At 53.0% G+C, this 25,465-nt stretch overlaps 8 protein-coding genes across 8 annotated transcripts; 6 read left to right on the forward strand and 2 right to left on the reverse strand.

The window, feature by feature from the left end:
- Positions 1-524: 524 nt before the first annotated feature.
- On the forward strand, positions 525-2,970 carry A1O1_07308 (uncharacterized protein; the record flags this gene model as incomplete). The annotated part of the gene is made up of 6 exons (XM_007728180.1): positions 525-671; positions 776-1,176; positions 1,235-1,510; positions 1,570-2,034; positions 2,094-2,553; positions 2,620-2,970. 6 exons carry the CDS (start codon positions 525-527, stop codon positions 2,968-2,970), a joined length of 2,100 nt encoding a protein of 699 aa, XP_007726370.1.
- A 2,237-nt stretch (positions 2,971-5,207) lies between these two features.
- Positions 5,208-6,524, forward strand: A1O1_07309 (uncharacterized protein; the record flags this gene model as incomplete). The annotated part of the gene is made up of 4 exons (XM_007728181.1): positions 5,208-5,529; positions 5,631-5,691; positions 5,841-6,254; positions 6,350-6,524. The coding sequence occupies 4 exons, from the start codon at positions 5,208-5,210 to the stop codon at positions 6,522-6,524; spliced, it is 972 nt and encodes a 323-aa protein (XP_007726371.1).
- Positions 6,525-7,518: 994 nt separating this feature from the next.
- A1O1_07310 (uncharacterized protein) lies at positions 7,519-8,580 on the forward strand (the record flags this gene model as incomplete). Its single annotated transcript, XM_007728182.1, has 1 exon — positions 7,519-8,580. One exon carries the CDS (start codon positions 7,519-7,521, stop codon positions 8,578-8,580), a length of 1,062 nt encoding a protein of 353 aa, XP_007726372.1.
- A 565-nt stretch (positions 8,581-9,145) lies between these two features.
- On the reverse strand, positions 9,146-11,096 carry A1O1_07311 (uncharacterized protein; the record flags this gene model as incomplete). The annotated part of the gene is made up of 5 exons (XM_007728183.1): positions 9,146-9,784; positions 9,856-10,448; positions 10,504-10,617; positions 10,736-10,953; positions 11,011-11,096. 5 exons carry the CDS (start codon positions 11,094-11,096, stop codon positions 9,146-9,148), a joined length of 1,650 nt encoding a protein of 549 aa, XP_007726373.1.
- Positions 11,097-12,371: 1,275 nt separating this feature from the next.
- A1O1_07312 (Ca2+:H+ antiporter) lies at positions 12,372-14,812 on the reverse strand (the record flags this gene model as incomplete). The annotated part of the gene is made up of 2 exons (XM_007728184.1): positions 12,372-13,958; positions 14,006-14,812. 2 exons carry the CDS (start codon positions 14,810-14,812, stop codon positions 12,372-12,374), a joined length of 2,394 nt encoding a protein of 797 aa, XP_007726374.1.
- A 1,277-nt stretch (positions 14,813-16,089) lies between these two features.
- On the forward strand, positions 16,090-17,181 carry A1O1_07313 (uncharacterized protein; the record flags this gene model as incomplete). The annotated part of the gene is made up of 1 exon (XM_007728185.1): positions 16,090-17,181. The coding sequence occupies one exon, from the start codon at positions 16,090-16,092 to the stop codon at positions 17,179-17,181; it is 1,092 nt and encodes a 363-aa protein (XP_007726375.1).
- Positions 17,182-18,293: 1,112 nt separating this feature from the next.
- On the forward strand, positions 18,294-22,526 carry A1O1_07314 (uncharacterized protein; the record flags this gene model as incomplete). The annotated part of the gene is made up of 1 exon (XM_007728186.1): positions 18,294-22,526. One exon carries the CDS (start codon positions 18,294-18,296, stop codon positions 22,524-22,526), a length of 4,233 nt encoding a protein of 1,410 aa, XP_007726376.1.
- A 734-nt stretch (positions 22,527-23,260) lies between these two features.
- A1O1_07315 (uncharacterized protein) lies at positions 23,261-24,316 on the forward strand (the record flags this gene model as incomplete). Its single annotated transcript, XM_007728187.1, has 1 exon — positions 23,261-24,316. The coding sequence occupies one exon, from the start codon at positions 23,261-23,263 to the stop codon at positions 24,314-24,316; it is 1,056 nt and encodes a 351-aa protein (XP_007726377.1).
- Positions 24,317-25,465: the final 1,149 nt, after the last annotated feature.

A 25,465-nucleotide genomic window follows, 5' to 3' on the forward strand; every position in this document is an offset into this window, starting at 1 on the left:
GGAGCTCGTCCAATTGTCCTAAGCACGCTATCTACCGTTGAGATCCCGGCAAGGTCCAACCAGATCCAGACGTTGGGTATCCATTTTGATCTTTGGCCATCATCTAGACATTGAAAAGCCCTGGTCAAGCCACGATCTCCCGCCTCGACCGACCGGCTCGGGGGACCTGCTATCTGCTTGCTACGTCAGAGGGACAGGCAATAATTCCCGGCGCTGGGTGTTCTCCGACTACGTACTTGTGCAATACGTACAATCTTGTCCACTGGTGATGTAAACTCATCTTAGCTTGATCATCTCTGGCTTCTGGTTTTTGTTCGTCTACCACGTCGCCTAAACACCCTTGTCAACTGCTCGATCGAAGATACTCGCCTCACTCAATCCCAGTCTCTTTCTGAGATAACTCGCCTTTGCTTCTGTGGCTTGAGCCTTTCACAGCCTACATCCACTTGCCAGCGCACATATAAATATCCGACGCAGCTGTCACTGGCGCATTGTGTGAAACCCTCAAGAACAATTCACAAACCATGGGTGACGCAACCCTCAAACACAGTACCGAAGTACACAGGGACTTTGTATCCCAAGTCCCTGAGTATCATCGCGCACGCTCCCTCAGTATCCAGCAGCCTGATAGTCAACAACCTGATACCTTGGCCATCGGGACCAGCTTGAGTGTACGTGGAGGCCTTTCCTTGACCAAGACATCCCTAGATCCATCACCCGCTGAGGCTGCCACCGATACGTGACTAGCTGACGCTGACTGACCTTTACTTTCTAGGAATTCTGGGCAGGTATCGCGATTGAAGTTGAATCAGAGTCTGCTTTGAAGATTGGTATTGCCATTCACGATGGCACATATAGCGTCGACTTTGCCGTGCACCGTCTCTGTGCCCAAGAAGATGCGCGCAAGGACGAAAACTCCGAATGGGTGGCCGATCACATCATCACGCAGCTGGAGGCTTACCGGAAGGAACATGTCTGCAAAATCCTCGGTGCAGGCGTCACGAAGGCCCTCCACCGCAAGAGTCCAAACCTTTGTTCTCAGTTGTGGTCGCAATTGGATATTGTGCCCATTGTGGTCGGGTCCAACACTCTAGCGCCAACAAGCAAGGTCCGTGAGCGACGGAAACAACTTCTCGTTGATGAAATCGCAGATTCTGCTGCTCGAAAGTGTCTCGCGTAAGTTGCTGGCCACGTACGATTGTCCATCTCTACCGTCAGACTAATGTCATGATAGATTCTATGGGCCAACCAAACTGCCGCGGCTGTCGATCAGCTACCAGAATCAAGTCGAAGTTGATATGGCAGGCATGATTCACCTGGCCACTATCGATGACTATAAGCGATCCGTGCGCGAACCAACGTGGAGGGCGGTCCAGAAGTACATCAAGGATGTGGTCGATCGGAAGCTTAGAATTTGTTTCTTCAGTGCCACTCCCCAAGGCGGCGGTGTAGCCTTGATGCGACATGCGTTGATTCGGTTCTTGCGACTCCACGACGTTGATCTGGAATGGTTCGACCCCCGAAACTCGATTGATGGCAAGTTCGGCCCATGACTGACTGTTCGTACAGGTTCGTTCCCAAGCCTAGGCCAGACGTTTTCCGTATCACCAAGAACAACCACAATATTCTTCAAGGCGCTGTAGGGCCTGAAGTCCGCACCACTGATGAGCAGCTCGGAAAGATCAAAGAGTGGATTTACGACAACGCCGAACGATACTGGATGGGAGAATCCGGCCCATTGAGGGCTCCGGAGGATGGAGGTGCAGATGTGATCATCATCGACGATCCACAGATGCCTGAACTGATCCCCATCGCCAAAAAATTCGCACCCAACCGCCCTGTCATCTTTCGATGCCACATCGAGGTCCGAGACGACCTTGTCCAGGAGGAAGGCAGCTCCGCGGAGCACGTGTGGAAATTCCTATGGAATTCCATCAAACATGCCGACATCTTCCTCAGTCATCCTGTGCGGTCTTTCGTGCCAATGGATGTCCAAAAAGAGGCACTTGGATGGCTCCCTGCCACCACAGATTGGTAAGTCGCAAGGTCAGTCTATGAGCCTGAGTTGATAGCTAATATGTTATTACCGGTAGGCTTGACGGATTAAATAAGACCATGGCCGACTGGGATGTGCAGTATTATCTGCACGTCCTCAGACAGACATGTCAAGCGCAGGGCCTGCCGCAACTTGCCTACCCTGACCGAGGGTACTTCACGCAGATCGCCCGGTTCGACCCTGCCAAGGGGATTCCCGACGTGATCAAAAGCTATGCGAGATTCCGAGAACTCATGAAAGACGAGCCACTGCGGAATGTCCAGCAGCTGGTCATCTGCGGCCACGGCTCCGTGGACGATCCGGACGGAACCCTGATCTATGACCAGACCATGGACATGATCCACAACTCATACCCAGACCTGGTCGGTGATATTGTGGTGGTCCGCCTTGGTCCCAGTGACCAAATCCTGAATGCCATCATGTCACTGTGTACCGTCGCCCTGCAACTGTCTACCCGTGAAGGCTTCGAGGTCAAGGTGTCCGAAGCAGTACACAAGGTGAGAGAACAACCCAATGTTGAATTTCGGAGGCTTTGAACACGCTGACATGATTTGTTGTCGCAGGGTAAACCTATCATCGCAACTCGCGCAGGTGGCATCCCGCTCCAGGTGGTGGACAAGAAGAGCGGCTACCTGGTGGAACGCGGCGATCACGAAGCCGTCGCGAAACATCTTTACGACCTGGTCACCGACAATGACCTGTATGAAGAGATGAGCGAGTATGCCAGCGCACATGTCAGTGATGAGGTCCACACCGTCGGAAACGCCCTTAGCTGGCTGTATCTGGCGTCGTCCGTGGCTGGAGGAAAATCTCTCAAGCCGAACGAGAGATGGATCAACGATCTGGCTCGGGAAACAGCCGGCGAGCCGTACGACGACGACGAGCCACGTCTACCCCGACACCTTTCGACTTGATCTCGTTGTCTTGGGATGGGTTGAAGAGGGAAGAGTGCTGATCTTGACGGCCTTTCGGTATTGACGATGGGCATCTCACTACAACGCTCCTGTCGTATTACTTTGGTGTGCAGGACCAGGCCGGGCGAAAACCTTCTCTTATTGCTGGGTGGTAGTCTGGAACAATCGCAGAACATTCGATACACTGCAGAGCAATATTTCCTGGGGCGAGGTGGCGTCCACATGAGCTTTACCATGCCAGCTTCACTCCAGCACCACCAGATGCTGCGACGGAGTCAAGGGTAGACGATACCCGTTATGGACTGCAGTCGAGAATAGATAGCCATAGAGTTGATGAGAAGAGCCAGAGTAAACACATCACAACCTTGTCAAGGGACCCGTTCATGGATCCCTCGATCTTCGGATCCCACTGAGCTGAGATGAGATGAGATAGATGATGGACAAGGCTGTGAACACGTGTGCAGATGTGCAGCCTTGCTTATGCCAGCCAATTTCGCTGCCGGAGGAGCATACTCGCCGTCCATTGACCTGATATGATGTACCACAGCATATGCCTGATCTGCGGGAGCTGTATTGAGTGCTCTGGGTGCCCAACGGCTCACATGGGGCCGTTAGTCCTATTAGTCTTCTGACGTGAGTGGACGTGATGAAGCAACACGAATCCACCAAGAGGATGCCTCAAGAACTGGATTTCCCTACGTTCTGTCCCAGGGTCATGTTGCCATGATCGTCTATGGTCGGGGAAATGTTGACTCCAAACATCGTGCGAGGTTCATGATGGAGGAGATGGTCGTTGAAGATGCCAGGATTGGAATGGGGGAGTACAGAACCCATCTGGCGCTGCAGGATCAAGTCATGGCCACGTATAATTGGAATGATAGGGCCTTGTTGATGTTCAATCACCTGCTCAAGGATGCGATTGACCCGGATGGAGTGCTGGCGCCGGGAAATCGGGCGTCTAGAGACAATGCTGGACGGATGGTGATTCAGCGCCCAAGAGGAAGCGCAGCCTGCAGGGACAGTACAGACGACGTCCAAAACATAGTCTAGAGAAGAGCGGCCCCGTCTGTAGGTCGACTGCATTTTCAGGCGTGCTGATGAGGCCTTCCATGATCTCGTATCGAAGAGTGGTTTCTGCCCCATCTCTTTCTTAACTATCATTCAGTCCTGACTCCTGACATGAAATGGCCTGCCCAGCCATTGACCTCCAACTGTCCAGAGATCTCTGTGACAATCGACTCCCTGCCGGCTCTGAAAACTCAAACACAATGTTCAAAACAACAAGACTGACGTTCAACCATCACCTGAGACTGTTCTCTCTGTGCCAGATGCCTCTGGTATCAAAGCGGCGACCAATATCCGTATCTGTCCCTGGTTGGTGGATCCTGTTCGACGCTTTACTATTTTCGGCGTACAACGCGAGGGGGGCGCAGCCTTGCGATCCCAATACGGCAACATCCGCCTTCTCTCGGCCGTAATGCATTGATTGCTATAGAGTTCTAAGGCCACCCCTAACACCCCCGTCCACCCCAGACCACCTGCTGCAGTCAAACACGCCAGAACGATGTTTGTCCAACTCTCTCCAAGCTCTGCGGCCGTGTTTCAAGGATGGAGGGAAATTCATCCGTCCTCTTCGACTGCTACCAAGTTACCAACCTATCAAACAACGGGGTTCATGATCTGCCAAGTACTCTCCACGGTTGCCCAGAATCCGGCCCCCACCCTTCTACCCCCTGCTCATTGCTGACTACCTATGCAGTGTACATACCTTACTTGAAGGCGCTGTTGCTTGGCGTACTAGTACTTCTGCCATCTCGCGAGTCGCTACGGCCTTATGGCCATGTGTCATACTGTCATTCTCTCTGCTGCCAGTGTCACTCTCACATACCTAGCCAAGGCTCAGAAGCCAGTGAAACTCAATGGTCAGTGTCTCTAGGGTCAACCTGGGGTCAATACATCATGACATTATGTCTACGGCCGTGGCCCCACGAGCATACCTACCTACCTTAGGTATGGACAGCACGTGTGAGTGTGGATGAAAGAAACCACGGATTGGGCCGTAAGTATACGAGTATATAGTTGACCTTAGATCTCTGCCTTCCTCCCTTTCGAACTTTTCTGTCCATATCGAAACAAGACATTCTTTTGATCACTATCAAGAAACCAAAACATATACAGACCGCCACGGCTTTTGAGGGGATTGACCTTCTACCCAGCCTGAGTCCTGACTTCCAACAATGTCAGACAACTCCCCAACCTACGTCTCGCCAGATGGCATTCTGTACATCGCGGGCGGCGACAACTCCAACTGCACGGTGTCCGCATGTCCCGTCGAGATCAGCGTCTACGGGTATCGCCCCTCGCTAGGAGCCAGCGGGGCTCTCATCGGCCTGTATGCGGTGTGCATGGTCATTCAGATCCTCCTGGGTTGGCGCTACAGAGCCTGGGGCTTCATGGCCGCCATGCTGCTCGGCTGTATTGACGAAATCCTCGGATATGTTGGGAGAATTCTGCTATGGCAGAACCCTTGGGGACATCCAGGCTTTATTATGCAGATTGGTAGGGTTGACCACTTTCTTCTACCTTGAAGGCCCACCCAGTCACTACTTGTCTCTCTAAACAAACGTTCAAGTCCCCAGGCTGACTGACTTGCGATACAGTCCTGATCACCATCGGCCCCGTCTTCTTCTCAGCCGCCATCTATGTGATGCTCTCCCAAATGTAAGCCTTGCTTTTCTTCTCTTTTTCTTTTTCGTTTTCTTACTCTTCATCCCCCTACACACACACACACACACACACACACACACACACATATTCTGCCTTCCACACTTTTTCTTTTCTTCCAGACGATCTAATACCATCACTTACAGAATCACATATATCTCCGTCCAACACTCCCGCTTCAGACCACAGTTCTTCTACTATATCTTCATCCCCTGCGACATCATAAGCCTGATCCTCCAAGCCGTCGGCGGCGCCAAATCCTCCACCTCGAACGGCGCAGATGCCTCAGGCGTCAATATCGCCCTGGCCGGTCTGGCATTCCAGGTTGCCACACTGGTCGTCTTCGTCATCATGACAGTGGACTACTTCATCCGCAGCCGCAGTGTCTGGCGCAGCGTGCGTCTACCGAGGAGATTCTTGGTCTTTGTGACCTTTCTGTCGCTGGCCACGCTCTTCATCCTCATTCGATGCTGCTATCGTGTGTACGAGCTCAACGAGGGGTATTCGCGGGACAGCGAGGCGTTGAGAGACGAGGATCTGTTTGTTGGATTGGAGTCGGTGTAAGTGCATCCCCCCAAGACACTCTCTTGTCCCCGTGAGGACGAATATGAATATGCAATGAAATCGATACTGATACTGACATCTTGTGCTACAGGATGGTTATTCTGGCAGCTTATTGCTTGATCGTGGCCCATCCAGGTGTGGGATTCAACCGGGGCGAACGCGGTCTCGTGGTCGATGAAAAGACGGGTCAGGTTGAAGAACGCACATTGGATCAGAGCGGAGCGGGTTTGGTCCCCAAATCTGCCGCGTTGCATAATACTGTCTGAGCGAGTCATTTTGTGTTTCCGAGTCCACTTGTCCACGTTTGCTATACAAGAGATGCGGACGTCCTTTGACCTGAGTCAGAGTCTGGTGATGTGATAGCGTTTACGTTAGCATTGGGATCCATGGTGTACATGGTATATGCCCAACCCTGATGGTTGGGGAGCAGGCGAGATATCTCATGTGTTACGGGATGCTCCAGTAAATAATAGATTGAAAATGCTCGCAACCGTTGATCGTTAGAGATGTTAGGTAGATTGGCACACAGTCTGTTTTGAACATGATCTCATCTTTTGATTCAATAGAGGTGAAAAGCAAGTAGACCTTCTCCCTGGTGATTTTATTCTTCCAACGTTCGCAAGCCACCAATATTTTCACGCAAGGCTGAACAGAATATCTCCCCATCACGGACCCATCCGAAGCGCCACGGCTCTCATAAGACAAAGGGGCGAACCTCACGCACTATGGGCAGTTTGCCCTACCTTATGAAGGGGGGATGCTGTACACACTGGAAACTCACGAGAACAAGGCATCCGTCCCTGTCATTGACCTCTGCAGAGTCTTGACGTCAATATCCTTCGAAACCTTATGGTTTGCACGGCATGATATTTACTCCAGACCCGACCAGGGGGTCTCTCCACATGCTGTCGATCTCCGAGAAACCCCTGTCTGTCACTTCAACGTTGGACGACCACTTACTGGTAGGTAAGTAAGTATGAAGGCGTCGTCCGACCATCCGACCGTCCGAAGTCCTGTCAAGGAAGATATACCACCAACATCGGAGGGTATCATGTTGCCGGCTATAGTCGACCTGCCTCTATATATACACATAGATATATATTTGTAATTGTAATTGTGGACAACGTTACCTTTCGATCAAGTGAGATGAAGGTTGACCACTACGCTCGTAGCATTGGAAAGCATCTACCTACCGACTGACAGAAGCTCAGGGCGTGGGCGTGAACCTTCACACTCACTCTCTCGACTATCTATCTAGCAATGTCCACTCCCAAGCCCAAGATTCCAACAGCCATGAAGGCATGGCAATACACCAGCACGACAAAAAACGGGCTCGAAAACACTATGCGCCTCAACTCGGCCGCTCCAGTCCCGACACCCACAGCCTCGCAGTACCTGATCAAGATCGTCGCCACAGCCCTGAACCCCCTGGACTTTAAACCCGCCGAGATCGCCGTGTTCAACCGTCTCGTCATCCGCAAACCTGCAACCCCTGGCCTGGATTTTGCGGGATATATAGTGACAGCGCCGTCAGGTCCATCAGGATCAAAGTCCCACTTTACCCCCGGCCAATTCGTTTTTGGTGTTACCGGGGCCTCCCTCTTCGCGGGCGGCGCCCTGGCCGAATACGCCATCGCGAAAGACCCCCACATCGTCGCTGTTCCCGAGCACCTCGACCCCATCGATGCAGCGACCATCGGGGTCGCAGGTCTCACGGCATACCAGACGATCGTGCCGCACGTGAAAAGCGGTGATCGGGTCTTCATCAACGGCGGGTCCGGCGGCACGGGAGTGTTTGGGATTCAAATCGCAAAAGCCCTCGGATGTCACGTCACTACCACATGCTCGAGTCGGAATGTCGAGCTCTGTACGAGTCTGGGTGCGGATGAGGTGATTGATTATACCAAGGGGAATGTGGTTGAGGGGTTGATTGTGAGTGCGAAGGCACAGAAACCATTCACCCATGTCATCGACAACATCGGTCGTGATCCAAACTTGTATTGGCAGTGTCATAAATACACGGACCCGGAGGCCATGTATATCTTTGTCGGTGCGGATTTGTCGCCGGCCGGGATGGTCAACCAGGTCAAGAGAAAGCTGTGGCCGTCGTTCTTGGGTGGTGGGAAGAGAAAGGGGATGGGGTTCTTTGCGCAGACAAAGAAGGACGACCTTGAACAGATCGCTGCGTGGATGACTGAGGGGAAGATCAGGGCTGTGATTGATCAGAAGTTTGCGTTTGAGGAGGCCCCCAGGGCTATCGAGAAGTTGAAAACAGGGAGGGCGAGAGGGAAGATTGTGGTCGAAGTCTCGACAGCAACATAGAGCGGTGCGAGATCTGGGAAGTTCAGGGGCGCATGAGAGATGTGCTAGAATGGGGAGACTGAGGAGCAGCTCATCGTCAGAACAAGATCACTGCCGTGGAAAATCGCTGGCTGATGTGGCATACATACCTCAGGCGTGAGGGCAAGGCTGCAGGGCTGTAAGGGACGAGGCTGATGGCACCATACCTCTGCTCACATTTCGAGTCTCTAGACAAAAAGGTCTAGCAACAACTCAACTGCATGCCTGGGAAGACTTTCTCCGAAAGAGGAATGCGCAAAATCTTGCAGCAGCGTAACGGCTGAGGATTCGCAGCCTCCTGTCGCTAGTCGCGAGGCATTTTTCCAATGTCTGATTGAATGAACCGACTTGGAAGTCCTATATTGCTGCTCCAGCATGTCCTGCGTACAATGGCACAGCGGTAACTGCCCCCGGCCTTGCGAGCACTCAACAACATATGAACCTGATTTGACGGCTTCCATCCATCTAAGGAGCGATGTTGCTGTCCTAGACAAGATTGCATAGTTGTACGGGGGCCGAACGCCTGTCCGGAAGTGACTAATCTCATTCATGCGGCCTTGACAGCATTGCCGACGATATCACCTCCACCACCGAGCACGGCTGTTCCGCTGGAGCCTTCCGTGACTCCCTCGGCTCGCAACACCGCCTCCTGCTCCTCCGTAAGCTGGCTAAGGTCGAGAGTGATTTGAGGTCCACGGAACCACTTTTGCGCGTCAATGAAATAGTACAGCAACGCGCCTCCCCACACTGCTGAATTGATGACGCAGGTGTAGTTCATGCTTTCGGCATCAGGGTTTGGCCCGCCGACAGGGAACATTGAGAGGAGGATGCCGAATATCAAGAACAGGATCGCGGCCCAAGCGAGTGGAGTCGAAGCTCTCCCTGTGTAGATCGGACCAGGGCTGAACTTCTTTTGTCCCCACATGACACGGCAAAAGATTGGGGTGCCCCAGGCCAGATTGTTGCCGGCAACGGCGAGAGAGAATAGTGCCGAGGCGGCCGCCGGCGCGATCAAGCATAGCAGTCCCAGAATGGCTGCCAGTACGGCGCATCCGATCGTGGTCCGAAGAGGGATATATCCAAACCGCTTGGAGATTGGTCGGAAGAACTTGGAGAACGGCAAGGCTCCGTCGCGCGAGAACGCCCAGGACTGTCGCGAGGCAGCCACCAGGATGGAAATGCCCATCTGCGCAGAGTTGTTAGTCAATAAGCCACGATACTTCATCTTTACCTAATTCTTGATGCTCGACGACTCACCAGGAATTGAACAATCATGAGGAAAGCCATAAACCCAAGAGCACCGTTCTTTCCAAGTGCATCGTAGTAGATCTGGGCCATGGGTTGACCAAATGGCGAACTTAGAATATGATCCAGATCCTGGGACATGCACGCCGCAATCACAATGCAACAGATCCAGCCAAACAGCCAGCATGATCCGATGGAAAACAAGATGCCAAACGGTACAGCTTTGGTTGCATTGGCGGCCTCCTCGGAGATATGGACTGCAGAATCAAAGCCCCCAATGGTCCAGATGGGTGACAACCAGGACAACATGAAACCCCACCCCGTTGGCCAGGTGGTGAGGTTTTCCACATGGGTGAAGATATATGATGCCGAGTTGCGAGAGTTGGCCCCTATTGGCAGAGCAATGATCGTTGCAAAGATCAGAATAAAATTCATCGCGACGAAGACTGTCTGCAGCTTCCCCATGACGCTCGCCATGGTTGAGGCGATCAACCCATGGCATGCCACTGTAGCAATAAAAACGGCGTAGATGATACCGTTGCTGGGGCTCCAGTTGCCATCTCGTGCGATGACAATCACCGACAGAAACATCAAGGAGAACCCGTCTGAGGCCTCGTTAGTCCATCTTTCCAGTATAGTGTACTCGTTCTTTGGACGCACAGTCAATGGAACAGAGCCCGCCCACCAATCCGAGTGTATTGCTATATCCCACGAGAAAACTGAGAGGGTTTCTCCACTTCGGCGAGGCGTAGTAATGAGTCCAATAGTAGAGGCCTAAACGTTCGTTAGATGGCAGGTTTGGACGGCTTGCAGTTGGGCCGGTCCCTATATTATGATTTCCTCCACTGTGCACGTAGTTCCGGAGAACCTGGACAGAAAGAAAATCACTTACCGCCACTCGTGGGCATGCTCGACCCCAGATCCGCCATGGCAAGACCGACGACAAAAATGCAGCCCGAGGCGAGGAACCACCCCCATACGAGGCCGACTGGACCAGCAGGGATTGAGTACGACAGTGTACTGGCAATGGAGGGGAGCAAGCCCATTATAGCGAAGGCGATCCCAAAGACTTCGATCATACTGAAATTGCGGCGAAGCTCTTGCTTGTAACTGTGAGATGATCAGCTGCGATCCGGGCTGGCCCCTTGTCGTCCAAGAGTGACGCACCCCATCTTCGCCAGAACGGCTGCATCTTCCTCATTGGCAAGCTTCGGGTCAACAAGCAGAGAGCCTCGCCGGTCTTGCTGGGACATGGTGTCAGTGGCCGCCAGACCATCGTTCTTGACACCCATAATGCCGTAAAGTATTCCGGAACTGTTTGAGAAGCGGTTCACGTAAGTGTGCTTGTTGCAGAGTGGTCTAGCTGGTTGGTTATGTCCCGATTGGTAGGGGACCGTCAAGCGGCAACGAAACGTGAGTTGTGGGGATGTTAGAGCAACTTCTCGGGTTCAAATAGGCAGAAGAAAGTGTCTATGACCTGCTCTTTCATGACGGAGTTTCGCGAAGATGGAGAGGAGATGGTCCAGGTGACACCCGCCATGATTGGAAGCTGATGTTGCAGCAGATGCTGGTGGCATGTCGTGATAGACAGGACGTAGCAGAAGCGCAGATAAGCATTCTGGGTATGCACGAATCTCTGCCCCAAGACAACTAGTCAGTGGGTGCTCGAAGCCAGGGAGGTTGATTATATCCTCCGCTGCAATTCGCTATCTCAACGTTGATACAACACCAGAGGCGCAGGGGTCTTTCAACGGGGGAGGATCGGACAACGCAGCGCGAACGTAGATAGGGTGGCTCGAGCTGGCAGGCCTCATCAGCGTCGAACCCCTACCTTCTGAGTCGAGGACATGGGGCCATGAGAGATGATGAATGCTCGTGGCAGGTTGTACAGAGTAGCAGGAAGAAGGAGTCTGCAACGAAGTAAAGATAGAAGAGAGAAGTTAGTAGCTAGTATCAAACAAGCTCATAGGCTGCCATCTTGACTATACACTTAGTGTTGCTTAATCCCCTTAGCCCGTGAGGCATAGACCTACTCTTTACAGTTAAAAGATGCGTGACTGTTAAGATACTGGTAGCTGATAAGTGATAAGTGATCGCTGATGGCTGATAGCTGATACTAGCAGCTGATAGCATTGTAGAGACTGCTTCAGGGAGAGATTAGCAATCAGAGACACACCCGGGAGACATTGGTGACAGAATGCCGTATGTAACGGTCTACTGCCTGGAGTCAACTGAATGCATCTGGCTTTTGCCTAGACTGATTGTGATAAGAGTCAAGCCATCCCCAAAACACTCCATACCAGCTGCATGACGCCGACCGAGAGCTTCTGCTTCTCCTTGGCCTAAAACGAGTGTCTCTTAAGGAATACAAACATCGCCGACGAAGTTGACCTTGTACAATGTGCAAGAACCGCACACGTCACCATAACGTTAACCCCCATTGATCTGATCCCCCGGTTGAATGAGTGTATAGAAAGCAATCCTGCCTGTTTGACGTGCTCAAGACCTGGCGATCTTCCCTAGTCCTCCTAACATCTGTTTGTCCCTTCCAGTGGCCCGCTGGCGGAACTGAGGTCGCAAGCCGGGTAGAAGAACGCCGCCACCGCGATAATCACATACGCGGCGATTAATAGGGCCCCTTCCAAATAATTGCTGCGACCATCAATCATCAGGAAGCTGACGATGAAAGCACTGGCAAACAAGCTCACGGTCTCAAAGAGACTGAAGTACAAGCTCATGTCGGTTTTCAGAATCCATCCGAGAATGACCATCAGAGGAGTGACAAATAGTGCAATCTGAATGCTACTACCTAACGCAATGTTGATAGCGAGGTCCATCTTGTTTTTGGACGCCACGGTCACCGCAGTGACATGCTCGGCTGCGTTACCCACAATGGGAAGAATGATCAGACCGATGAATGCCTGGCTAACGCCACTGTTGGCGATGAGGTAGTCGATGCTGCCCACCAGGAATTCGGCGCACAGCGCAACAAAGGTGGTGCAGAAAAGGAGTAGGACGACGGCAGAGGTACGAGATAGGTGTTGTTTCATTTCCACAACTTCTTCAGCCTCTACTTCTGTCCCAGCCTCGGAGCGAGGGGCATCGAGCTGCGGAGGTGCCGCTGCCCATGATGACCGTGGCTGTGAAAACGTCGGATGAAGGATCTCCGGCATGGAAGAAGTCCGGCGTATGCCCCGAGAAGGCGAGCGAGCCGTAGATACAGGACGAATGGGAATCGCCAGAGGTCGGCCAGTGGCTTGATGATGTGGGAAGACATTCGAGTTGAAAGCGGGCTTGACCGCATCCGAAAAATTGCGGATGTTGAAGGCTCGTTTGGAGGCGCCCTCAATGGGTGTTTCCTGCACGTCCGAAGCGAATTCCACCTGGGGGAAGTCCGTTTCCGGCAGAACAGTATTTTCCTCGAATGTGGTCTCGATCACTGGCATCTTCTCCTTCTCGGATCCCTTGTCCTTTTGCGAGCCCTTATCCTTGTTCTTCTTCGAACACCGGGACTTTTTATGTCTCTTGTGGCGTTTCTTAGATTTCTCCGATACATGGTCTGCGTGCGCACCATTTTGGAAATCGCGCGAGTGCACCGCGAGGTCTCTCGATCGACGACGGCCGCTCCGACCCTCGCCATCGACATCAGCCTCGTCGCCACTGAAGACGGGGTCGAGTTCCTGAGAATTCGGAGACCCAGTTTGAAGCATTGAGCAGCCATGACCGGAGAGTACGGATGAGCTTCTGGTAAAGCCTGGGAGCGGAGCACTTTCTTTTGTGCTCGAGGTTGACTTGCGCCTCCGCCGACGTAACGCACGTCGAAGACGTTGGGCAGTAGTATGGGAGCCAGTGCTGGAATCGGTATCGGAGGAGCTGGAGCTTGAGTCATCGCTGGAAGAGCTCGAGGAGTTGAGAATTTCGGCAAGGACTCCTGGGTGGGATTCTTCATCGATCAAATGCTGCGGTGTACTCTGGTACATGAAGGCATGGGACTTCAACGAGAAGAGTAGGTATAGAATGTAGACCAACAAGAGAACCACACTGGTTCCTCGAGAGACCTTGAGTACAACATGATCTGCGGTCTCAGTATCGGAAAAAGACGCGTGAAAGGCCGTCTATAGGACGTTAGTTACGAGGCTACTCAGCAGGCGGCGAGACTTACCGGCAGAAGAAGACTGATGACACTCAAGCACAGAAGACATGCGCTCATCTGAGACACGGTGGAATTGTATAGTTGCTCTCGAAATCGCAGGCCGCCGGCGACAAAGCACATGCCCAGGATCAACAGCAGATTGGACAGTATTGAACCAAGCGCGGCGGCTTGCACGACGCGGACCTCTTTTGCAACGAGGGCAATGATGAAGATGATCAACTCAACCGCATTGCCGAAGGTTACATTCAACAGAGCACCGATGGTGTCACCCAGTCTCACGGCCACACTCTCTGTGGCATATGACAGGAGCGATGCCAGGGGAATGATGGCGACGGCATTTATGGCGAAGACAACGCTGGGGCTGACCACATCGACGTGTGCCCAATCCACCAGAATTCCCAGGATGATGCCGACTGGAACAAAGACCAGGAGCCAGTTGACCCAACTGGAGAATAGGATGCGCTTCGCATCTCGGAAGAAACGGCTAACCAAGGATGCCTTATCCTTGGTGTCCGTAGTCCCTATGGTGGAAGATTGCGTTCCATCTCCTTTCTTATCCACAACCGATATATCTTGTTGTTCTTTATCCGTTCCGTCGGGGCGATGGTCTGTAGGTGCAGGACCAGCTGCAGAGGGCTCGTGGCCAGCATGGTGCGGAAGAGTATGGGCGTGATCAGGTTGCAAATCTGAACGTTGTGAGGGGCCTTCGCGGAAGGGTCGGCGAGGATCAAGGGACGACGGCGGGGGTTGTAGGGTGGTCTTAGCCCATGAGTGTCTACTTCTTGACAGCGGAGGCTCGTCGGCTGAGTCGACCATCGGCGGATGAGCGGACGTAGAGGGAAATATTGAAGAAACGTGTAACAGACGTGCTAATCAAGCAGGTCACAGGAGGCACCAAAGTGGTGAGTAGTAGGTGGTAACGAGGAGGAATTTGGGGAGGCGATGTGGAGGAATGTGGAAGCCTAAAAGGCAGCGACGCCCGGGGGGCACGGGTGGAAGGTTCGTGGTCTTGGAGGCGATAGCGGTGGCAGTGGCAGTCAAGACAGCCTCTGGGCGTGCGGAGCCAAGCGGCGGAGACCAGCCAGTGTTTAAGGGTTCTGCCCACTATAAACTGGGGGAAGATATGAGCGAGATGTGGCTGAGGATGCCCCCCTTGACGCGTACAAGACTTTCCAAGGCGCGCGAATGAACTGTGCCCAGTTTCAGTAGTAGATGGAGGCTTGGGATGACGGTAAGATCAGTCTTTGCGACCAATCTTTGGAGAGAGACTGATATACGGATATTTAACGAGACGTTGGAGGACGTGGCACCTTTGTCGGATTGGCCGTTGTCTTGACTGCTTTGATGCCTGCTTCGTTTGCTTTTTTTGGCACAACTAGGATTGTATTCGTTTGGTACCTAGGTAGACCGACGATGAGGCAGTCGATACATGTATCAATATCAATAGACTGGGCGTGCAGAGGGCAGGGTGCGCAACGAGTTACAATGGCTCTACTATCAGGCAGACAGGCGTGGCGACGTGCCAGTGCAGTGAGGTTAGTGGGCGGGGAATGTACCCCGCTAAACCTGTTTTGTCGTCTTATCAGATACGGGAGCCTTGGCGGATGTCAGGCACTCCGAGTCCGAGGTCGAGTTCAACTTGTTCATGTCCATCATCCAACTTTCGTGCCTTTACTGCTGGTGGTGGGATCTTATCCGTTCATGAATTCGTTCGTGTAGAGGACACTCATCTAAGTACTTACGCTGGTACTCGATACTAGTCGTGTCGCAACGATCCGGTGCAAATCTCATTGCGCGGGGAAATGATCTGTGGACCGACCGTCATGAATCTTGCAGCGTGACTGCCCAGCAAGCGGTACGTCAAGCCGGGGCGGTTTTGCAGAACGGTGGTCGGACTACGTGACTGCATTTCCGGGCTTGTCCAAGTTCATTAACTACGGGCGTCACGACTGCCTGTGTCCTCGGAGCATTGTTATTAGTACTGACTACATTTGCATAGCAAAGCAAAACGGTAAGGTGCTCCAACGAACATATCAGTGCGCTGTGCATGAGAAGCCATCCTCTGTCGAGTCACGCTTCGGGCCACAGACTAGATGGATGCTGGACTTGTCGACAAGTCGTCGGAACAAGCCGCAAGCCCGCTCCAAGCCGAGTTGCAGGGCACGATTCGAAGTGCACTTGGAAATGGAAGACCTATCCTGACACACCTCAATGCTGACACAACTTGGCTCCTATCGCTCGCTTATCCTGATGATACTTCCCCGCCTGCTGGCCGACTGCGTTACAATATCTTGATAGATCCGTGGTTGGATGGACCTCAAGAAGACCTGGCTGGATGGTTCTCGAGGCAATGGCACGTGGTCAAGAGCAGTGTACAAACCATCAGTGAGCTTGAAGACTTATTACACGATATGGAGGCTATATATTTTCAAAGTACCAGGCTAGGTTCTCACAGCGAGGAGCCTGGGACCCAGTGGACAGGCTCATTTATTGATGCGGTGGCGGTCTCGCATGAATTCACAGATCATTGCCATAAGGCTACTCTAACCCAGCTCGACCCAAATGTGCCTGTTTTCGCAACCCAAAAAGCAGCACGGCTGATTCAAGGCTGGCACTACTTCGATGCGGTGCTGGAGATGACTACACTGACCAAAGGAGTGGATTGGCGGAAGACGAGCCTTGCTCCTTTGCCTGACTGGGTTGGCATAGGCCGACTGATAACGGAGTGCGATTCTCTGCATCTTCACTCCGCCGTCGTCATCTGCGTGCGACAGCGTCAGTCACCGATTGATGCTGCCGAGACCGTCGTATATTCACCCCACGGTGTGGAGGCCTCGACCCTTTCGGTTTTTGATGGGGCTTCTCCCCCTCTGACGGCCCTAGCTTTTCTCCATGGATTGCATGATGTCTCGCTTGCTTGGAGCAAACAGCTCAATTTGGGGGCATTGAACGCTGTCCGAGCGCAGAAGTTGTTGCGTGCAAAGTATTGGGTCGCCACGCATGACGAAGAAAAGCTTGGCTCCGGCCTCATCGCACCGCTGCTTCGAAGGAAAGTCGTAACAGTGGCCGAGGCTGTACAGAGTCTGCGGGCTGGGCCGGACAAGAACGTGTATGGCTCCGAGCACTGGGCAGAGGGCCTCGAATGCGTGGAGTTGAGGAATGGGGAGAGCATTTTGTTGGAATAGGAAGGAGAAGATACTAGGGCAACGTGTCACCTCAAGTCAAGTGCCGCATCACCCATACACGACAACCAGGGCACGCTTTATGCTGCTCGGGGAATGCGAGTGGCGGCCGCATTTGAACGGTGAGCAGATGAACGAAGCCATGTGTGTGCAAGGGAATCTCGAGAGTATGAACAGATTGCCGAGAAGGGTAGCTGGATAAATCCGAAACGATGCCTAGGTCAAACGGTAGAAAGGGAAGAACCCACGTCCTGGACCCTGGGACCGATTGTTATGGGCACAGCGCAGTGGGGATGATAGTTGATGACGATGGGAAATTAGAGAATGCCATCATCCAGTGCAGTGTCCCTGTAGAACTTGAACCCGAGAAGCAAGTCAAGCAAACCTAATCTCATCAACCTCTCGGATGAGTGTCAGGTTACTAGGTGCCTACAACCTACCATTCATTTACCTACTAGGTGTCCGTCAATTGACACTTCAAGTTGGGTGCAAAGCTAAACTACAGGACTAGTAGCAGGCTCGCAGAGCCTCAATTCGGAAGCCTCTACAGCTTGGACAGCGGGGCGCCAGAGTCCCCTAGCCTCCTAGGCCTCAAGCGGGGTTTCAACACCAGGTCGCCTAGAGATTGATAGTACATACAGTCACTAGTTACTAAGTACCTAGTAATCCCGCCCTCATTCTACTACGTACTACTAGTATAGTAACTGCGTACCTTCTCTCTTGCCACCATGAGTCTCCTTTGTACACAGTTATCGCACGTACATGTTTTATGCTACTTTCTACCTTCGACCTAGACATCTCAAAATGCCTCGACAATTGCCTTTCTATGCTGTATCCACTCCCATTCAATGTGTGCGAAACTGACATCCTTGCATCCCATTGATCGGGCGTGCCTGTCATCAGCATCTCTCCAAAAAGCTTGCGCGTTCACTGTTCGACCACAGTGAAAGCCCTCCCTCGCTCGGCCTCCCACATCATCCAGCACCAGTCGGATCAACAACCCCGGCACTGGACTCCGTTGGGGTTTCCTCCTCCCCTGGTCAATACTGTGCACCCACCGCCGCCCCAATTGACGTTGCTCAAGTGGTTGTCGATTGAAGAATGCTATCTTCTTTATGACCGGCCAAGCGAACATTCCCAAGAGTCCACGCAATCCTGCCTCCCGAATCGGTCAAGCCCCGGCCGAGAACCCTCAATCCTCGTTGAAACGCCCTCACGTCTTGACATTCGGTCCTGCTCCCATCGAAGTCCCTGCCTCCAAGCACTTCAAACATTCCCATCCCGGCGGCTGTCTGGACTCTAGCGATGCACGCGTAGCCGAGCATAATCGCGGTGGCCATGGTGGGCAAGAGGAGGCTTTGAATATCAACCTCAACCTCCCCCATCCTGCAGCGGAAGCATCCCAGACGGCCAAGCCAGTCTCCGTTCTCGAGGCGGCTGCCTCTGTCTTCGCTCGGGGGGACGAGATGCCACACACAAGCACTTCTGAGACGGGAAGAGGACCGGCCGCAAGTTCAATACCCATCAGAACCTCGCCTCGATTCAATCGCAGGGGTAGCGACCACAATGACGATGCAAGACCTCGGCTGCCGTCAGGCGCGCAACTGTTTCATTCAGTTGCACTTGCTGAGTACCTACAACTTGACGACCGACCGACCCTCGTGGTAGATACAAAGGATGACAACAACACCAAGTCTGTTGGCCTCAACCTGATCTTCGCCAACACAGCCCTGAGGTCTCGCCAGGCGCTGTTCGACCTAGTGCGAGGAAAATCGGAAGATCCTACGTTACTTCTCGACTTAGGAACGCCCTTCAGTGATTTCAAAGCCTGGGTGCTCAATCCTCTGGCAGAAGCGGACATCGTGTCGACCTTTCCATTTGCTGGATTGTTATGGCAGAGCACCCTCATTCGGAGTCGATTACGGGTTATACATGGGCGACAGCATCCGTTCTCCCCTCCTGCCAGCGGCGAAGCTCAAGGCCGCCCTGCTCTGCAGCAATACACAGGTCTGGGCACTCTCTCCTCCCCCCAGATACCTGGTCGAGGCGATTCTCCATCGCCCACTTATTTCGATATTCCCCCGCGAACAGGCACACAAGCCGCCCGAACAATGCAAAAGCTAGTCACGGAATCCTTGCCCGCGATGTCACCGGGAAGTCTGGAATCGACGTCGCCAGTCGCAAGCGGCGACATGACATATGCTGAACTGATAATGGGTTCAAGGTCGCCTCCTCCAGATCAGAAGGCCATAACAGCCACCATCAATCTCGATGTCGACTCTGATATGGCCGGCTCCGAGGTGCCGAAAGGATATTTTGACTGGACGCGGCTGCCCTTGTCATCGTCTTTGCCATCCCATGTACAGTTCGCCAGAGGGATTGACTGGGCTTCCACCAGCCTAGGGCCCATCGAGAACTGGTCCGCAGATTTGCGGGGAATGTGCAATTTGATCATGGCGAGTCCCCATCCGTCTGCGATGTATTGGGGTCAGGACCATGTCGCCATTTACAACGAGGCATATATTCTGCTGGCTGGGCAGAAGCATCCAAAATTGATGGGGAGCCGCTATCGCGATGTATGGTACGAGATCTGGGAAGCGCTGGAAGATGTCTTCGAGAATGCCTTTAAAAATGCCCAAGCCACTATGAAGGATGATGATTGCTTGTTCATCCTGCGCAATGGCTTCTTGGAGGAGACTTACTTTTCTTGGTCCATCATTCCTTTGATCGGGGCTGACGGGGCCGTGGTCGGACTGTACAATCCGGCGTTCGAAAAGACCCGCCGCAAGATCGCGGAGAGACGGATGTTGACGCTTCGTGAGATTGGCGAACGGACTGCGGCTGCCCGTAAGGTCTCGGACTTTTGGGGCTTGCTGCTTGAAGGCCTCGAGTACAACGAGTATGATGCACCCATGGTTCTGATCTATTCTCTAAACGAGGATTTGGCAGACAGTGACGCTGCCTCGTCAGGATCTAGTGGAGCAGCTTCGAACAAGATCTGCTACCTCGAAGGTAGTTTAGGCGTGCCCTCGGGTCATAAAGCCGCTCCTCCGACGATAGACATGAAGACGAGTACAAAGGGCTTTGCTCCATCGTTTCGACAAGCACTGACAACCGATCGACCCATCGTCCTCCGCGTGGAAGACGGCTCTCTTGAAGCAGACTTGCTCACCGGCATTGAATGGAGAGGCTTCGGCGACCCTTCTCGTGTGGTGGTGATTGCCCCCATCCACCCGACTACCGGGGAGTCGACCTTGGGTTTCTTGGTCATGGGCACAAACCCAAGGAGGCCATATGACGAAGACTACGATCTGTTTGTCCAGCTGCTCGGCCGACAGCTTGCCACGACGATTGCATCTGTGGTATTGTTCGAAGACGAGATCAAGAAGGGGGAGCGGGCTGCACAGCTGGCTGCACAGGATCGCATTGAGCTGAACAATCAGCTGGTCGCAAGGACTCAGCAGGCGGTGGAAGCCGAGAACAAGTTCACCAGAATGGCGGAACTGGCCCCCGTTGGAATATTCATTGGTGATGTGGATGGTAAGATCAATTTTGTGAACGACGCCTGGTACAACATCACCTCTTTCCCACGGGATATCGACGTCGACGTCGAATGGATCAAATATGTGGTTGAAGAAGACCAAGTCAAGGTCTGGGACATGTGGAAGACCATGTTTGAGAAGCGATGTGCTGTGTCCCTGGAGTTCCGGTTCAAGACGCCCTGGAGAGACAAGCTTGGAAACACCGGGCCGACGTGGGTTCTAACCAGTGCCTCGCCGGAACGGGATGATGATGGACGGCTTAAACGAATCTTCGGGTCGATGACCGATATTAGCGCACAAAAATTTGCGGAAAACCTTCAGACCCGTCGGATGGAAGAGGCTGTGGAACTCAAGCGACAGCAAGAACGATACATCGATACTACCTCTCACGAGATGCGAAATCCTCTTTCGGCCATCTTGCAGTGTGCCGACTCCATCACCGCCTCTTTAATTGAGATGCGGGAAGCAGGCCAGCTCAATACACCGCAGCTGGAAGTCCTTGATCATACGATTGACTCGGCCCAGACCATCACACTCTGTGGTCAACATCAAAAAAGAATTGTAGACGACGTGTTGACGCTCTCCAAGCTCGATTCGGCAATGATGGCCGTGTCACCCATCGACACGCAACCGATCAGCGTCATGCGGAAGGTTATCAAAATGTTCGAAGCCGAACTGAAGACGTCCGACATCAAGATGGAATTGAATGTGGAGTCTTCATACCAGCAAATGGGCGTCGACTGGGTTCGCCTGGATCCGCACCGTCTTTCCCAGGTCTTGATCAATCTCATGACCAATGCCATCAAATTCACCACCATGCAGGAAAAGCGGGTGATCCGGATGCATGTTGCCGCCTCGGGCGACAAACCCTCGTCCGAGGATAAATGGAGGTTGACTTACATCCCATCACGGTCCACCCGGGATAAAGATGTTACCGCGGGGAACGAATGGGGGTTGGGGGCGCCAGTCTATATCCATTTTGCCGTGCAGGACACCGGCCGGGGCCTGGATGACTTGGAGAAGAAGCAGCTGTTTCAGAGGTTTTCGCAGGCCAGCCCGCGGACTCACGTTACCTATGGTGGTTCCGGGCTTGGACTTTTCATATCCCGAGAACTTGTGGAACTTCAGGGCGGCGAGATAGGGGTCGCTTCCGAAAGCGGGAAAGGCAGCATCTTTGCCTTCTACGTCAAGGCGCGAATGTCATCGGGCGAAGGAGAGGACGATCGGTTAACGGCGGATTCATACGTCAGGAATGGGCCGAAACCACCTCACGCCGCGGTGACCTCCCGGCACACTTCGCCTCTACAAGGTCTGCCTTCCGGGTCTATCAAAGCTGCACCGGCGACCAAAGTCACACTGTCTGCACCGATTCATATCTTGGTTGTCGAAGACAATCTAATCAATCAAAAGGTGCTGGCGACACAGTTGCGAAAGATTGGTTGCGTCGTTCATGTTGCAAACCATGGCGGGGAAGCCATCGAACAAATCTGCAATTCAAAATACCACCGCGACCATGTTGTTGACGGGATTGAAATCGATGTTGTGCTTATGGACCTGGAAATGCCTGTCATGGACGGCCAGACTTGCGCAAGGAAGCTAAGGGAAATGCAAAATACCGGAGAACTGGTCGGCCACATCCCAGTTATTGCTGTTACGGCCAATGCTCGGGCCGAGCAGATTCAAATGACCTTGAAGAGCGGTATTGACGATGTGGTCAGCAAACCGTTCCGGATTGCGGAGCTGATTCCGAAAGTGCAAGATGTGATGGACAGGTGCTCTAACCAGGCGAAGTCGGCTTCGAATTGAAGTGCTGATTGTTGATACAGGGGTTGAAAGCAATGCCGCGCGCCTAAGTTGCCGGCGATTGGCCAGCAACTCTTCGAATAGAAGCCACGACTGTGATGAGTGCATGAAAATAATGTTCTGTCCGAGACCGTCACTGAGTTCCACGAGCAAGTGATATAGAAAGTCGATGTGTCATGCAGGATTGGAATGGCGCCGCCCTGCTCAAAGAAGCGGTAACAACAGAGAGAACAACACATACTCTTTGGAAGAAGATCCATGGATATGCTTTTAAGTACATCCCCGAACGGATGGGCCAGCCTTGTGCGCTTGGATAGACGTAGCGACAGCAACAATTGTGAGCATGCCTAGTCACGACATGTATCAGACGTCAAACCATGAAGCCTGATCGAGCCTCAGGACTAAAGACTCTTGTTCGCTCTTGTGAAATGATTCAATGCATGCCCGAATACCCCAGACCGCTGGGGGCTTTGTAATCTCTGTGTGCAACTCGTCGCCCGCCAGCGAGTGTAGGACTGTTCTCGATCAAGGCGTGGTAGTGGGGCCGATGCGGCTGGTGTGGGATAGGATCAGTAGTAGTAGTAGTACGTCGTATGATCGGGCGTATCTGGCGGCGTGAGATGGAGAAAGATTGTTATTTGACAAGGACGTGAATAACAAATTCGTTCCGAATACAGTCCACCACCCACGTCTCAGTAACTGTATGAGTTGTGAGACCAGAAGGGCTTCTTTCCATGATGGCAGATCAGAATGTAGGGCACATTAACTCAAGCCCTTCTCCTCTTCCTCCTCCTTCGATCTATCAATTCTCATCAGACCCGACCGTCTCACAGTTTGCGGTGCCTCACACAACATATATCGCAACACATACCGAAAAGATCTCGGGACTAGGGTACCAAATCCGATATCAATTCATTGCCACGGGCGGATTGGTCTTCGATCCGCCTTTATCAGATCCAGATCCAGAATCTGTGGCAGTTGCAGGGGCTGATGCGGGAGTCACTGTCACTGAAAGGCCAAAGCGGGATCGAATACTGCTCATCCAGCGCGCCGGACATGACAGCATGCCTCACCGATGGGAAGTCCCCGGCGGTGGATGCGACCTTGAAGACCCCACCATCTTGCACGCCGTGGCGCGGGAGGTCTGGGAAGAGACAGGGCTCGTGGCGGCCAGGATTGGACCACTGGTCGGACCGAAGGACGGGCAGGTGTTTTTGACGAGGAGCGGGAAGGTGGTTTGTAAATTCCATTTTGTTGTTGAGGTGGAGGTGGACACGAGGATGGACGTCCAAGAGGACGGGGGGGCAGACATGAATGTTAATGTCGAGAAGGATGTGAAGGGCATGGGCATGGTGGACTCAGAGGTGGCTACTGTTCCCACTGTTCCTACTGTTACTTCTGTGGCTACTGATCCTACTGTCGAGGGAACGGCGGCAGAGGTCTGGACACATCTTGACAAGGAACAGGAGCAGCAAGGTCGACGAGAGACTCGGCGGGAGAGTGGCACCAATGATATGGAGGCGAGGAGACATGCCGGTCGCAACACCCACCCCTATCGTTCCCTTGATGTGCCTGTTCAGGTCCGTCTCGATCCCAATGAACATCAAGCTTATCTGTGGGCAGACGAGGATCAAGTCAAGGCTGGTCGAGTGAGAGAAGTCGACGTGGAGTTCACGACGGCGCAGCAGAAGGAAGTTGTTCTCGAAGGATTCAATATCAGAAAGGGGATGAGAGCTAGGACTCGGAGCAAGGTTGAGGAAGAGGAAGAGGAAGAGCAAGCTGGTGCAGAGTGAAGCGTCAGACTCTGCAAGACAACAGCGACTTTGTCTGGATCCCCCCAGGTGGACCATTTGCCAGACGACAGCGGGATATCACAGCACTGCATTAGTATATCGCAATGCGTCGACGACGTGCCACGCTAAAGAGTCGAGGAATGTGTCCTTCTGCATGATCTCGGGCCGGCATTACAGACGAACCATGCGGTTCACAGCAAGGGTGTGTCCTATATCTTCGCTGAGCAGGAACGGAAGGACTAGTGGGACTTGGACTTGCCAAACAAAAGTCAAATTACTATGTAGTCAACATCGTCGTCCTGATGAAGCACCTGCTCTTCGCCCCTTTGTCTGCTTCGATGATCGGTGGTGCTTTGATATATATATAAATGCCGCAAGTATTTTGTTCATATAGCTATCTAAGGCATCATGGCCCCAGGCCAACGGGCACTGCCATTGCCTCGGAAGATTGTGGTTGACCAAATACGCCCTTCCCAACAAACCAAGCGCCACATTGCTGTCAAAAGAACGCCTTACCATCCTCTCGGCTGTACGCTCCTAAGCACTTGGCCGCAGGCCCACCGGGCCATCAAACTAAGGCATAGGGCTGAAGAGTAGTGCAGGACCTGAAGCGGGAAACATGAGACGGTCCGGTCTGGCTCCTTTAGCGTACAGATAACGGGTTGCCCGACGGCCACATGTCGGACAGACGCTCTATCACCGCCGAGGCACGGGGCCTTCGAGAGATGAACCTGTCCCTCGTCTTTTCTGGGAGTCCAGCAATTGGAGACTGTCCGAAAGAAGCTCGTTGCTTCCAGACACTCTTAAAGAGGATGATTTATGTATGTGAAGGCCGCCGCGAGGTTGTTTGTGGTTCCTTCAGTCAAGTCCAAAAGGCCCATGAGGGACTCGGAGGGAGTCGGGGAAAAGTGGGCCGGACGGTAGCGAGGCCCCATTCCGCGACTTTCTGGCTACTTTCGCCTGTTCCGGTCTGGGAGACGGGACATCAAGTGGGAACCGGATCGGGGTCATCTCATCTCATCGCCATCAAAATCGATCTGCCAAACACCATTCAAGACTCGAGCGGCATGTGCAAGAGACACGGGAGAGACACCAACCACTGTTCAGGGTCAGTGTTCACTTCTTGTAAGTGCATCCGTCAAATGCAAC

The sequence above is a fragment of the Capronia coronata genome, assembly GCF_000585585.1.
Source record: "Capronia coronata CBS 617.96 chromosome Unknown acBCG-supercont1.6, whole genome shotgun sequence".
NCBI classification, from domain to species: Eukaryota; Fungi; Ascomycota; class Eurotiomycetes; order Chaetothyriales; family Herpotrichiellaceae; genus Capronia; species Capronia coronata.